Source organism: Pyrgilauda ruficollis, unplaced genomic scaffold (genome assembly GCF_017590135.1).
Source record: "Pyrgilauda ruficollis isolate IOZ18807 unplaced genomic scaffold, ASM1759013v1 scaffold14, whole genome shotgun sequence".
Taxonomy (NCBI): domain Eukaryota; kingdom Metazoa; phylum Chordata; class Aves; order Passeriformes; family Passeridae; genus Pyrgilauda; species Pyrgilauda ruficollis.
The window spans coordinates 1,870,003-1,883,808 of record NW_024512543.1 but is presented as its reverse complement, the minus strand read 5'-3'; the positions used below and the strand labels follow the sequence as shown (position 1 = coordinate 1,883,808).

The 13,806-nt window shown below is 34.9% G+C and overlaps 1 protein-coding gene across 1 annotated transcript in view; it reads left to right on the top strand.

Annotated features, from left to right (window-relative positions):
• FMN1 (formin 1) overlaps window positions 1-13,806 on the top strand; it is a 125,396-nt gene that overhangs the window by 19,786 nt on the left and 91,804 nt on the right. The window contains exon 3 of the mRNA XM_041459992.1: window positions 2,167-2,228. Coding sequence (XP_041315926.1) covers window positions 2,167-2,228 — 62 coding nt within the window. The remainder of the gene's footprint in view (window positions 1-2,166; window positions 2,229-13,806) is intronic.

Genomic DNA, 13,806 nt, shown 5'->3' with positions numbered 1-13,806 from the left:
CAATGAAAAACACATGCCAATAATGACATATACTTAATTGTTAAAAAAATTTTTACATTCTTGTGCTGTGTTAGATTTCACTCATAGAGGTTCTTCCATCATTCTCTAATTGCATGAACATTTGTGCCAAGATAAAAAAATAAGTAACAGAGGGTTGGGAATGGGTAGACATGGTGAAAAATCTGCTTCTGGTGCCAGTGCAGGTCTATGTCATCATAGGTGAATTATGACTCTCTTACCCAAATCTCAAAGAATTTTAATCATTGGGCAATCCCACATAGAAAGTAGATCTTTTGTTGAGATAGATCTGTATCCTTCTGTTAGCTAAACTAAGAACTGATTGTTAGCAGCATTTTCAAAGCCTGTTATTTGCTTCAGTTATCATGTGACCTTAAAGAGCTAACCTCCAAGTTAGGACATTCATAAGGTTCATGCCCTGCAAACTGAGTGCTTTAGGCGGCTGAAGTGCCAGAAGGGTCACAACTTCTTCTGGGGACCTGAGGCAACTGTTTTATATCCTGTTTAGGTGAATGGATATGCAGAGTCTGTATCCAGAGGGAATATCAACTAGTCAAAGAAATTAACAGCAGAAAATCTAAAAGTTTGTAGACCTAACTAGTTGTGATTCCAGCAGAGCAGTCAGGCAATTTTCTTATGACTGAAAGCTCTAAGTAGAGACCTGTTAGAGGGCAAGGAGAAGTTTAGATAGATAGCTGCAATCACCAAGGTTTTTACTTTATGCTGTGCCAAATATTGATCCCTTTTCCTTTTGATTTTATGTATCAATTCAGCTGCTTGATTATAACTTCGCCTGTGTTTGGAAAAAATCCATGTCTACATGACATGGAAGCTTTACATTAAAAGCTTCCATGTCATGTAGAACTCAGGGTGATGATCAAGTTACCTTTTCTTTCCTCTTTCCTTCATGTGCTGTGAAGAGAAAAAGGAAAAAAAAATGAAGAGCAGCTAAGTACTGGAATATTTTATTTATCTGGTGCTTTGGTCCATACTTTGATACTTTAATGCTGTTTTGTTAGTTCTTCTGTTGAATGGGTCATGCAGACTCCTTAGTCTTAGAGACCATTGACAATAAAATTTAAATTCTTTGGCCTATTTTCAAACCTGGTTTAACTTGGGATTTAGTTGAGGAGGCAGAAGCCAAGCCAGAAAATTGGAAACACGGTTTTGGATAAATTTTGATTTGAAAGCAGATGGAAGTGGGACTTAGGTCATCTAACAAGAAACTCCAGTCGCTTGTTTAGGAGGGCTGTAGCTTCTGGGCCAGTATCTTACAAAAGACTCTCTTAAGGTCTCTTAAAGCCTTAGACCAGTTTTGAAGGGGTTTCTGTTTCTTCCTCTGGCCAAATGAAGTCATGGTACAGATTAAGGGGAACCATAGCATTAGTGGTCCTAGAGGTGTGTTTGGAAAATCTATGCCGTAACTAAACCTGCATGATCAATGCCTGGCCTCCTAATTTTTTCACTGCTGATTTAAATTTCTCTGGCTTTCTGTTTCATGCTTTCTGCCTTTGGATTTTGTTATATTCTTGCTAAATGGCAGAGCTATCCTGTATCTCATTCACAGTATTCTGTACTTAAACTCTGTAATTATTCTTCATATGATAAAATTAAGAGAAACAATTCTTTGTATCTTGCTGTTTGGTACCTTCTGAGGTCTTAATTTGTATTTGTGATTGCTATTTTATCCAGTTTGACTGTGTATAGTGATTGTATGTTTGTCCATTTAAATTACTGTACTTGATGCATGTTGTTTTAGAATTCAGGTGAGGGTGTGTGTATGCATGCATGTGCGTATCATAATATCCTATCAGTTCTACGTTTGTTTGCAAAATTAAGCAAAACTATAGTTTCCTTTTGTTATTTCAGTCTGTCCTATCTTTTCCCCCATTTTCCCTTCTCAGCATGGAAGACCTCTGCTTTATCCTCTTCTCTCAGAAACACCATGGAAAATCTGATCATGTGGTCTTAGAAAAAAATGCTAATTATTGTGTTCAGATTTTCTTTTCCATTACCACTGCAAAAGGTCATTTATTAGAGAGCCTACACCTGCATTCTGGGCCCAGTGGTGTTGTATGAAATATTCTATGCTGAAGATGGCATATTGTTTTCTGACTCTAAGGGAATGTACTTTTTTTATTTCTACAGAGTACCAAGCTGCCATTCTGCATTTAAAGAGGGAACACAAAGAAGAAATTGAAACATTAAAGGTATAGTTTTGTAATTATTTATTTCCCTGTCTAGTGCATTTTACAGATTTAAGTGATGCAAACATGCACTTCCTAGTAAATGTTAAGAATTTAATTCTTTCTTTCTAGAAGTTGTTTTCAGTTGACTGCCAGCTCAGCTAAAATTAATTTGGTTAAAGTCTATACCTGTACTCATAAATGATCTCTGAAAGCAGTTTTATTTGTTTCCTCTTTGTAGTTCTCCTTATTGTTGTTCTGTTAAATTCTTCCCACAAACACAGCAGTGCAGTACTTTTGTGTTTTGGCGCTGATGTTTAACTACTTACTCTTTCTCAGTGAAACATACTTCTGTAGAAGCAGTTTTCTGTAATTTTAACAGGAAGTTAAGCATGTGTGAGACTTTCTGAATTCTAGTACTGAGCACTCTGTATTGATGTCTCCTCTTTTAAACTGTAAACTTGACCAACTAGTTATCAAAATCAGAAATAACACAGTTTAGTATTAGAACTCGCTTTCCCTTGGCTGTGGTAAGTAAAGTGAAATATTACAAGAAAGTAATCTTCTTTCTATCATATAAGCAGGAACTTAAATGGCAGTATAACTGAATTTGTTGGTCACCCCTAGTTAAAATTAACAGCATCTTCCTTTTCTCACCAGTTATGATATATTCTTAAGTATACCTGCACTGTGTTCTAATAAATGTTCATATGCTAAGTCGTTAGTGTACAGGTCATCAATTACATTCAGTTTTTCCTTTGTCATCATTAAAGCAAATAGAATGGAAAATAAACAGTTTTACTAACATGGGAATTCTGATAAACCAGTACACTGATACATTATCTGTGTCATTAGGCAGATCACATTGTATAATGCAATGTATTGAAATTTACGTTATAAAATTTCAGTGGGAACATATAATGAGGGAGTAAAATGGTGTCATGTTTTAATGGTAAATGTTTAAATGGTAAATTCTTTAATGGTATAACAGAAAAATATGATGGTAGATATCCCAACTATGGGAAATTCTTGGGTTAAATCTGATTTTGTGCTATGCACTGAAGAAACCTACAGACAGGAATTTCTTTTAAGCAGCTCTTTTGCAAATGGATCCAGATCCCTTATGTGGTGTTTATGAAGAAGGTTTGATTATCATACTTTCTCTGCAACAGGTTAGGAGTGAGACCCTTAGTCTTTGTTATTCCTAAAAGGTCTAGAAAAATGTTAAGACGTTATGGGAGGTATATGTATGGGAAAGTTCTCTAAATATTATTGAATTGTCCTCTGAGCGTGAAAGTAAGCAACATTATCTAGATTCTGTCCCTTGAAACCTGTATATAGTGGCTTATTAGTGGGTGATACGTTTATTCTTTAGCATTAGAAAGTGCCCTGTACTTTTGTTCTGGTTTTTTTTGTAGGGTTTTTTTTTTTTCTTTTCCCTTGAGTATGTGAACAGGAATTCCAGTCTTTAATTCTTCAATATTTGTTATCACTGTGTTAATTTCCTATAAACTTTATACAGAATACCCAGAGTGCAGCCAGGGCATTACCCATACCACTAGTTTCTGGGGATTGGTGCTGAATCTATGAGACTGAAGTTGCAGTGAATGTAGCAGTCTTGAAAGGTGCACAACAATCACTGGGTAGGGAGAGTATATGACTATACTGTATTTTATTTTGTCATATTTATATTATCACCAAAACTTGAAGCTTTGTTCCTTTTTTTGATGTCACTTGAAATCAGTTTTTTTCATGCAGTATGTATACTTATTGAGATTACAACATGCATTACACCAAGTCAATTACTTATGAATCTGCACCTCTTATTGTGTAACAATCTGCATAACACATAACTCTTGAAGGGTTAATTAATGTATATAATTCAGCTGAATCATCCACATGAAAGTAATGTCTAAAAAGGGTAATGATGTTGCTGCATTCAAAGGATTTCTTCAATTTTTCGCTTAATACTGAATAATATGGTTTAAAGACATGGAACGATTTCTGTTCTGTATTGTTAAGTGCTTTGCTTTCCCTGCTCTTGCCACTAGATGTCAGCTGAGTCTTTCAGAAAAAGTTCCCAAAAAACGTGCACGTTTCATACTTCCTTCTAAACTGATTGTGGTGACATCCTGCCCACTGTTTGTTTGTCCGTTTTAGTTTTAGGTCAGAAATTGTCTTGCACATTATGAAACTAAAATTGAAGTTGCTCAATGGATAAGTCGTAGCTGTCAACAGCTTCATAGTGTTTGTCCAGCAGAACCAAATCTTGAGTATCTAATAACCAACTAAGTAAATTACAACAACATAAATCAAAATAATGTAAATGGACTCCTGACTTCTGAAAGGAAGGGATTTACTTGAAGGAAATATACTGTCTGCAGTGCTTAATATTTAACCCAACACATATCTGCATAAGGGTGCACCGTGCTTTTTTCCCCCGTAAGTTAAATTGATAAAATGAGTAACAATTCAAGTTTTTCCCTAATGTCTTTGTGTTCCCTTTAGAACAAACCTACCAAATTTCCCTTCATCTTTAGTTATGTGGGAGTTTAAGGCTGCTTGTTGAAGATGGAAGGAAAGTCCTTAGCTGTCCTGTAACCCTCTGCATGGGTGTTTTTCTCCAACACAGGTTGTTAGGCTTCCACCAGCTCACTAGATCTTTCATATATTTCCAAACTGGGAATATTAGTATATTCAGGTATTTCTGTTACAGAATAGTATTACATAATGCATGTCATATAATATAGTGTAAGAAATATTAATAGGTAAATTTTTGATAAAAAATTAACTATAGCTAGCTTATAAATTATTCAGTAAATATCATGTAACAAAATTCTGTTTTTACAGCTCTTAAAATATCTCGTGGCAAATTGTAGAAAGAAATACCTCTATAGTTGCATCTATCACAGTTATGAACATATTACTGAAACTTACGAAGCAGTGAATGGTAATGCAGTTGGTATAAAGCTGCCCGTGACATTACGAAAGAGCAAGCTGGCCTCATTTAGGGAAGAATGCATCATGAGGTGTTCATAGTGACCTTTGTGGCCTCCCTGGTAATGTTTGCATTTTTGCTTTTTTTGTCAAGGTTCCAAGAGCTGAAATTTAGAAGTGGGTAGAAAGTAATTTCCTTTTCACAGAAGAACTTCCTTAACTTTGAAAACTATTTCATATCTTAAATTGAGGTTAAAGACCAGTGCCTCAAAGTGCCCCAGAAAACATTGAAAAATGTGGAAGAAAAAGGAATGTGAAAAGAAAAGTCATAGCACTAGCCAAAATTATCTGATAATTTAAAGATAATTTATTTTTATTTTGTAGTGAGACCACAAAGGCATAAAATCATTAAGGTTTTATTAAGTAATACAACTCTAGCTCTATTATGACCATTTCATTCTTTTACAAATCTGTTTTTTCATGTCTAATGCTTCCTAAGTTCTTTCTTGTCTCTTTGTCTTTTCACCTTCCCATTTGTTTTCCCTTGTGGTCAATATGCTTCCATTTATGAATGCTTCCATTGCTCTTTAATTATGGCATGAGTGTAACAAAAAGTGCTGCTTCTCTCTGCAACATTTTGGAATTTTTAATTCAGCTATGGGAGGCAATGGTGAATAGTGTTGAAAGCTCTTGTATGCCAGAATGCTTATCAAAATTCCTCTTTATAGAAATGGGTGATCTCAATTTTATTTTGGCAATTTAAAATGTCTTTTACTTAGATGTAAAAGTAAAATTTCATTTCAGCTTCAGAGCATATATCACAAATTGGATGTTTTAACATGAAATCAAAACATTTTATACTATTTCAATTTGCCTAAATCTGCTTTTTCTATAGGTAGACTTTTACAACAAATTGGAATACTTCTGAGCAGATTAAACTGAAATAAATCTGACCTGGGTGCTCTTAAGGATTTTTATTATTCCTTTCTTGAGAAAAAGAATTTATTTCCCGTCAGTTTTGTTTGTGCATATGTGAATTCTTGCATGGGATAAAAGTATCATGGTTTGCCAAAAGTCACTATGTTTTGAAATCTGATGTTAGGATATGGGTCCAATGATGAATAGTGTTGAAAGCTTTAATATGCCACAGTACTTATAACATCCAAAACATTTTAATATATGTGGATATATGCTGACTTTTAGTAATAATGTCTTGCTTCAGGATGAGATTCTTGTTTTAACTTTTACAAGATGAAATGCATCCATAAGGTGGCTGGTTACTTTGAGTGTTCTCTGTTTTATTTTTGTACCCAGCATGAACATACAGAAGAAAATCTGTATCATGTATGCATCTCTCTCTTGTGGAGCTGCAGCTCAAAGGAGCAGCCAAGGTCACAAAGGGTTTACTAGTCAGTCTTTCCTAATGAGCTGTTCAGGCTTTTCAGCATTTCCATGTGGTGAACTGATGAAGGTCTCTCAGCTTGTGGTTAATTATTGATACTAATCTTGCCTAACTTGAAATGCTTCAGTCTTTCAGCTGCTAAATGTATGGTTGCACCACTGTGTGTGTACTGTGTGCCTTTATGAATCTTCTTCTTGGTTACTTCATCCTCTTGGAGGAATTCTCCCTGTTCACTGCAGAGCCACTTTGTAATTCAAGAAAGGAAAAAAAATGTAAAGACTGAAAAAAGCACAAAAGTTATGAGAAAAAAGAGACTAAACTCTTATGAAATTGTATTAAAATACTGATTTCAGAACTCCTAAGGCTGCCAGACAATGGCAGCAACATTATCTTTAAAGTTTGCATTTCCTAAAATAGTAAAATCACAGCAGGAAAAAAAATCTTCCTATACTGAAAAATGTGCATAGCCATTGCTAGAGAAGGTAAAGTGGCGGAGAAGGGAACAAAGGACAGGAGCAATAAAACAGTAACTTTCTACAGCAAGCAGCACTTAATCTCTTTGGAACCACTTGACAATTTCATCTTGATTCTGAAATGAAGCTTGGAATGATTCTTCATGTTGTGTGCAGATATTCCCAAGTTAGTTATTATTTTAAAAATTTGCACATTACAATTTCTATATTCAAATCATACTCTATGATAAAATTCTTGATGACATTTTAAGCATCCCTGCTGTTCTCCGATACTTACAGTAAACAAAATTTTCCCATTCTTCTCCTCCATTTGTCATATTTTTGATGTAATGTATGCTTTTTATCCTTAATTCCCTTTAACAATATGTATACATCGCTAATATTTTCTTATCAGTTAGTTTGAATATCCTGGAAGATTCTTCTTTCATTGTGTTGTGGGTTTTATTCCAATATGGCCACTTGCCATATTGCCATTCTGTTACTTTCAATGCAATTTCGCTGTGAGACTTGGATTGTTTAAACTTCATGTCAGCTGCAGAATGCTGCTAATTCCACATGTTGATCCAAGGATTCTCCTGTTTATTTAAGAAATTACCACAGACCATATTCGCTAGACTGAAAACAGTGAAAATCTCTTTATTTCAGCACATGGACATGGTACTATGTAGTTAAAATGTGCATGGAGCAGGACAATTTATTGCATTTGAACTTCAGCAAGACTGAGTTCCTACTCAAATTTAGACACATTACAAGAAATTCTGCTTAGTTACGGCTAAAATAAAACTCTTATGTTCCTTATAACCTGCTGCATTTTTCATAGTTTATGAAAGTAAATTTATCCTATCACCTTGCCTTGAATAAACATGTTATGTACTCAGGAGAATAAAGTAGAGCACACACTTTGAACAAGAGGACATTTTATTTTCACAGATTTTGGATATCTCTGTAACATAGGAAACAATTGTATACAAGAGAAATTAAATGAAGTGTCATCATGCAATTATAAAAGCCGTTTAAAATTAAGTAGTATTAAAGTTACCATTTTAATTTTGAAAACATGTACTCGACGCTTTCTTGCCAAATTTATCTGCACTTTGGAATTTACTACACCAGATATTTCTTTACATCTAGTAGTTGTAAGGCATTTTTTCCTGAATTAAATGTGCAATATTCTCTTGTTGAAAAATTCTGGCTCTAATATTCCTGATTTTAACAGGAACAGGAACAAATTTGTCAAGGATGAGCATTTTGTTGGTAAGGGAAAATTTCTGTCTGAAATTGGAGGTTAAAATTTTTAAAATAAAACTTTTTTTTCTCATGTTCAGTAAAGACCTGATTTTAGCAGCTTTTGACTTTGCAAATCTAGTGATCACTGATTGCATCCTCTGGTGTTGAACAAACTTTCAATTGTCATTTCCACAAAGCCACCAAAGTTGTTATAAAATAACACTGGGTCAAAACCAAGTTCCACTGATTTATGATTGACACAAGTTATGTTGAGAGCTTTGTAACAAGCTGGCTCCTGGATAAGGGCCACAGCCAGATTAATCTGCCCGAGATACAAACAGGGGAAATGTAGACGATTTTGTAGACAGTTAGCTAGCTAACAAGGATCATGCTAGAAGCAAGAAGGAGACGAGGATAAAAGCGGCAAGGTCACTGTGCCCTTGCCAAAACTTGAGGTTGTGGGAGAGGTTCGTTAGCTAGCAAGAATGAAGGAACGATAGAAGAAACCATAAAAAAGTAAACACAAGAATGTAAACGTAGACGTAGTTGACTGATAAATGACTAACCAATGATGAGCTCAATTTTTGCAATATGCATTAGCCTTATTAACACTGCTATAAATGTGTGTGCCTATTCAATAAACTTTTGAGACTTCTTGTTCATCATCTGGCGTGCAAGTCTTCCTTCTCCATCACAAGTTACTCTTGATTAGGTGGGGATCACCCTTCAGATGCTTTCAAAATGGAAGTCTGTCTCCTGACCCCCTTATTGATGGTTAGGCAATGAAAGAAAACCCCCTGGAAAGCAAAGCAGACAAGAGCTGGACATATGTATGGAGATGTGAAAGGTACAATTTCAGGTAAAAAATAGTGAGTAGAGCTACAAGGACTGGCAGTCCTTATAACATACACTGTACTGGAGGCATTCCACTGGCAAGATGAAGGGCAAAAGAGGTAGCCTGGAAATTAGGACAGAAAACAGTAAGAGACAGATTGTAAAGACTTGGGTCTGGGCATCGCAATACAAATTTTACTTATATGTGGGCAGTATTGTCCAGAATATGTGTCCTGGAATGAATACAGTCCATTCAGTGTTTGATTTTATTTTTGTTGGTCAGTAAGCAATACCCTCCCTCGCTTTATTAGTCAAGATTTGATCTGAATATAAGTCATTTCATTACTGTTTTTTCTACTGTCATAAGTTTTAACTTTAGGATGTTTTAAGTATAAACTGAACTTTGCAATATGTATTGGATAGGCATGTAATCTCATTATTCGTAGGTTAACCTAAGGTTTAACAGATTTATTGGGATGCTTACATTCACATAAATGTTCAGTCACAGTTCATTTTTAACTTACTTGGCAATTATACGTTGAGTCCCAGAATCTCAAGATAGTTTTTTGTAAAAGAAGGTGTGTCATTGGTGACTGCTTGAGGAAAACTGCCTAAAATGACCCGTGACTCATCATGCAGGAATTTCGCAGTTTGAGCAAGTATAGAATCTGTTTTGCCAGGTCATCATTGTCATGCCTTTACTATACTGGTGTTGTTTCTCTTTCTGAAGGTCCACACTTTGTTCTTACATGTCTTTCAACTTTAGTGCACGCAATGCAGAAGTCTTAAAAGCTTGCTGGTTTTTCATTATTGAGTTTTTAACTTTTGTCAGGAATATCTCCCACCATGTTCACTGAATGAAGTATTTGTTCTGTTGAAGAGAAAGTTTCTGCATAGCTGCACAACATGGAAGCATTGATGGGAAGGGATAAAATTAAGATTGTTCTGATTGCTCCCTTTTGAGAGGGACCAAGGCTGTTATTTCTGAGACTTTTTCGTCTGCAATATTTTCTTCGAATTCTATAATGGGAATGTCTAGAGTAGTGTGGTGATGCATAATTAGCATGCAGTATATATTAGTTTAAAGTAGGTGTGTCTTTTGCACAAATACAGAGTAATTTCCATAATTGATGTTCTACTTCTCTTTATCCATGTAGAATCTTTTTTTGTTGTTTTGATTGCACATGAGAAAGCTATTTTGATGGAGAGGCTAATCATCTCTAAAAATACTCAAAACTTTTAGACAACAGTTATGTTCATTATGAAGAATGAAAATTGTTAGTTTGTAAAAGTGTAGAGTTACTTTTTTTTTATTCTCATGGCACTATTTGGCTGAATAATTCCTGTTGAGCAGTATTCATTGCTTCTCATTTTCTTTCTATAGATATGTAACTTTATCTTTGGTTGTTGTTTTCCATGTGCTTTACTAATAACGCTTTTTGCTTCAGCTTTTGCTGAATTCAAATAATTTGTTGCAACTTAGCAATATATATCTTTGCTTTCCTATCTAGTTACGAAGCTTTGTTATAATGGCTGATCTTGTATCCTGGTTGCCCAAGAAATTAGTTCTTTATATGGTGAAGCAGTGTTGACAGTAAACTCTCCTTTCCATACCCTTCCTGAAAGAAAAGGAAGAAAAGCGAAGAAAAACAAGTTTGCATTACAATTCTGGCAACATCAGCCACACTAATAAAATCAAATTCAATGTTGGTTTACGACTTTGAATTTATGTGACTGCACAGGATCAAAGGATTTGTATCCCACTGGACTGCAAGGTCTATAGTTCATGGCAAAAAACCTCATCAAAAAGAACATTTTAGTAGTAGGGCTTTTCATTTTAATCAGCCACAGTAATAAAAAAGCTGTTAGGTGTCCAAAAACATTCTCCCAAGATCAGAGACAGCTTGCTCTCTACTACAATCAGTTTTCTTATTGGATCCATACTGCCTCTGTAGTTTTTGTCACTGAAACTTCATCTTCAACTTGTTTTCAGCCATTTTTTTGCATTGTTTTCACATTTTACATGCCAGATGTAAAATCTGCCACATCATCATGTAATTTCCCTGGCAATTGAGAAATACTGTAACTTATCTCAAGTAAATTATCATCAAAACAATTCATATGGGATTTTAATTATCAGTCTATATTTCTACATATTGTATTTTAAAGTATTTTATTAGCAATGTTCAGGGTATTTTTTCCTTGCTGTATATATCTTCTGAACACCGAGAACCACAGAGAATAGGTATTAGTATTTTTGTATCTATACACATATAGTAACTGAGGCTGTCCTAAGACTACGGTAGCAGCTGCAAATGAGAAGCAGAATAAGGTAGTAACTACAAAATTTGTGACAGGAAAGGTATGTTTGGATTTTGCATGTTAACTGGTCGTGGTCCTAGTTCAACAAAAGTTTGAAATTAATTTTTAGCTTATGGTGTGGTTTCATACTTTGATTAGCTTAATCTCAGAGAAGTTGCATGCAATATATAATTTACATTTATTGGCGTGTTGCATGCTGAGTCATCTCATTCCATTCTGCAGAATTTAAATGTTTAGCAGAGTTTAACAATATTTCGAGATTTTGCAATTAAATTCTCCAAAAAAATTAAGTTTTCCTAGAAATTTATAGGTTGGTCTCAATTTAGCTAGGTACCCATTTTTTACATATTATGTAGAATTTATTTTTCCTAACGTAAGCTATCTTGCATTTGGGAAGAATCAACACGTAGTCACTTTCTATAAGGATTGTTAGCTTTTCAATGGCATGACAGGTAGCTGCTACTTTTTTTGGCAAATTTTAGTGGGTGTGGTATTCCATTGTCTGGGAAGTCACTGCTGCCTGAGACAGATGCAGGCTTGAAGTGGTTTTTGTCAGTTGATTAGTATTGGTGGGAATTTTATAGGTTAGCTACTGAACATTTAAAATCTACATAAGATGTTAAATTATCTATTGTTAATATTTATTTATTAATAACGTGAAGTCTACCCCTTTAAGCATATGTTGTTAACAGTTGACTGTGTAAGTATTATTTCATCTAGTTTTTTAGAGTTTTTTATCATTTGTCTCAAGAAATGACGTTGTTTAGCAAACATGCCTGTTGTAAGAAGTTAGTGAATCCAAGATAGTAACAATTTTCTGTTTGATATAAAACAAGAAGAATTCAGATTCCAGTGAGATTTCTCTGTAGGCACAGAGATTCCATAGTAGAGTACATCACTTACCGGGTGGTGAAATTGACATAATAGGGTCCTTAAATATGGAGTGTGTTGTGGAATACAATGAACATCATTAAAGATATTTTTCCATATATTTGGATCCATAATGTTTGCAGGATCTTGAAAGGTTACCAAGAAATTTCAGGGGCACATCAAGGGTTCTATCTGATTATTTCATTAGAAATTATGGAGAACTTATTTACCCTTTTAAATTGGGTTCTGAGTAAAGTGATATGTATGTAGGACAGCTGTAGAAAAAGAACTGGAGATGAGCTGTTATGAGCTATGTGTTGTACAACAAAGCTCTCCAAGTGATTTAATTTGTGTAATCTTAAATTGTTAGATGGTGGTTCTTAACCATGAAAGGACTGAGGGAAGAATGTGTATATGTGCAGGAAGCAATACCTAGATCAATGTTACTTGACAGAAACATTTACAGAGCAGACACAAGGTAATAAGGATGAGCAGCACAAACTTTACGGCAACCTGGAGATCACTCTGTGAAAAGCATGGAAAAGAGCACAGAACATTAAGAGATAATGAAAGGTCTACAGAGAGCAGCAAGAGAAGATGCTGGAGCTTAAAAGAATATAGGACTTTCTGCAGCCCATAATGAAAGGGGCAGTTTGTATCTGTACAGAATAGTCTCTTAAAATATGTAGTCCTGGTCAGAAAATATCTAGAGTGTCCTTGTGTCATAGATCTGCTTTGCATGGCTGTTCATACTCTGTGGAGAGTGATAAAAATGGAAGTGTGTTAGTTACCTTATACTTAGGAGGTCACTGGAAACTTACCACTAGTGAGAAAGAATCAGAATCCCAGAGTCATAGAATATGCTGGGTTGTAGGGACCCATGAGGATCATCAGATTCAGCTCCTGGCCCTGTCTAGACACCCAAGGATCATTCCATGTGCTGATTCAATTCCTGTTCCCACTGTGTCCTACTGTCAGCCTTTGGCCAGTTTATTTGTACATATTGAGTCTAGTGGATCTATAAGGACAATGAGTAGGAAATAGCCGGGGGTTCTGTTTGTTTGTTGTCCCAACTACTTTTGCTGTGTTTCCTCTATAAAGCTATGTATTTATTATTTTTAAATTGGAAAGAGAATTGGACTCTGTATGCATTGGCTACATTAATATTTAGAGATCTGGGATTGTTTGAGAGTATTCAGTCATTACTTTTTTATTGTGAGGTGCAGGAGCAGTTCTTACTGTGTGCCCTTGACAGTGATGAGATACCATATGTAACTGTTATGTTTGTTGAGGTATTTGTTAGAGAGGAATTTAGATTTTTATGTAAACTGGCATGGGTTTAACTTTTTTTCCCCTGTGGAGAAATCCTTTGCTAAATCTCTGATTGTTGTTAAAATTTAAAACAAATGTATGTTTTTTCAAGGACACAGATTCAACAAAAAAGAGCTTCTTTTCTTTTGTAAACACAATAGAAGAATAAAAAAGTGTGAACTCTTCCAAAAACTGAAGATTAAATTACTTAGAATGAACAAAACCA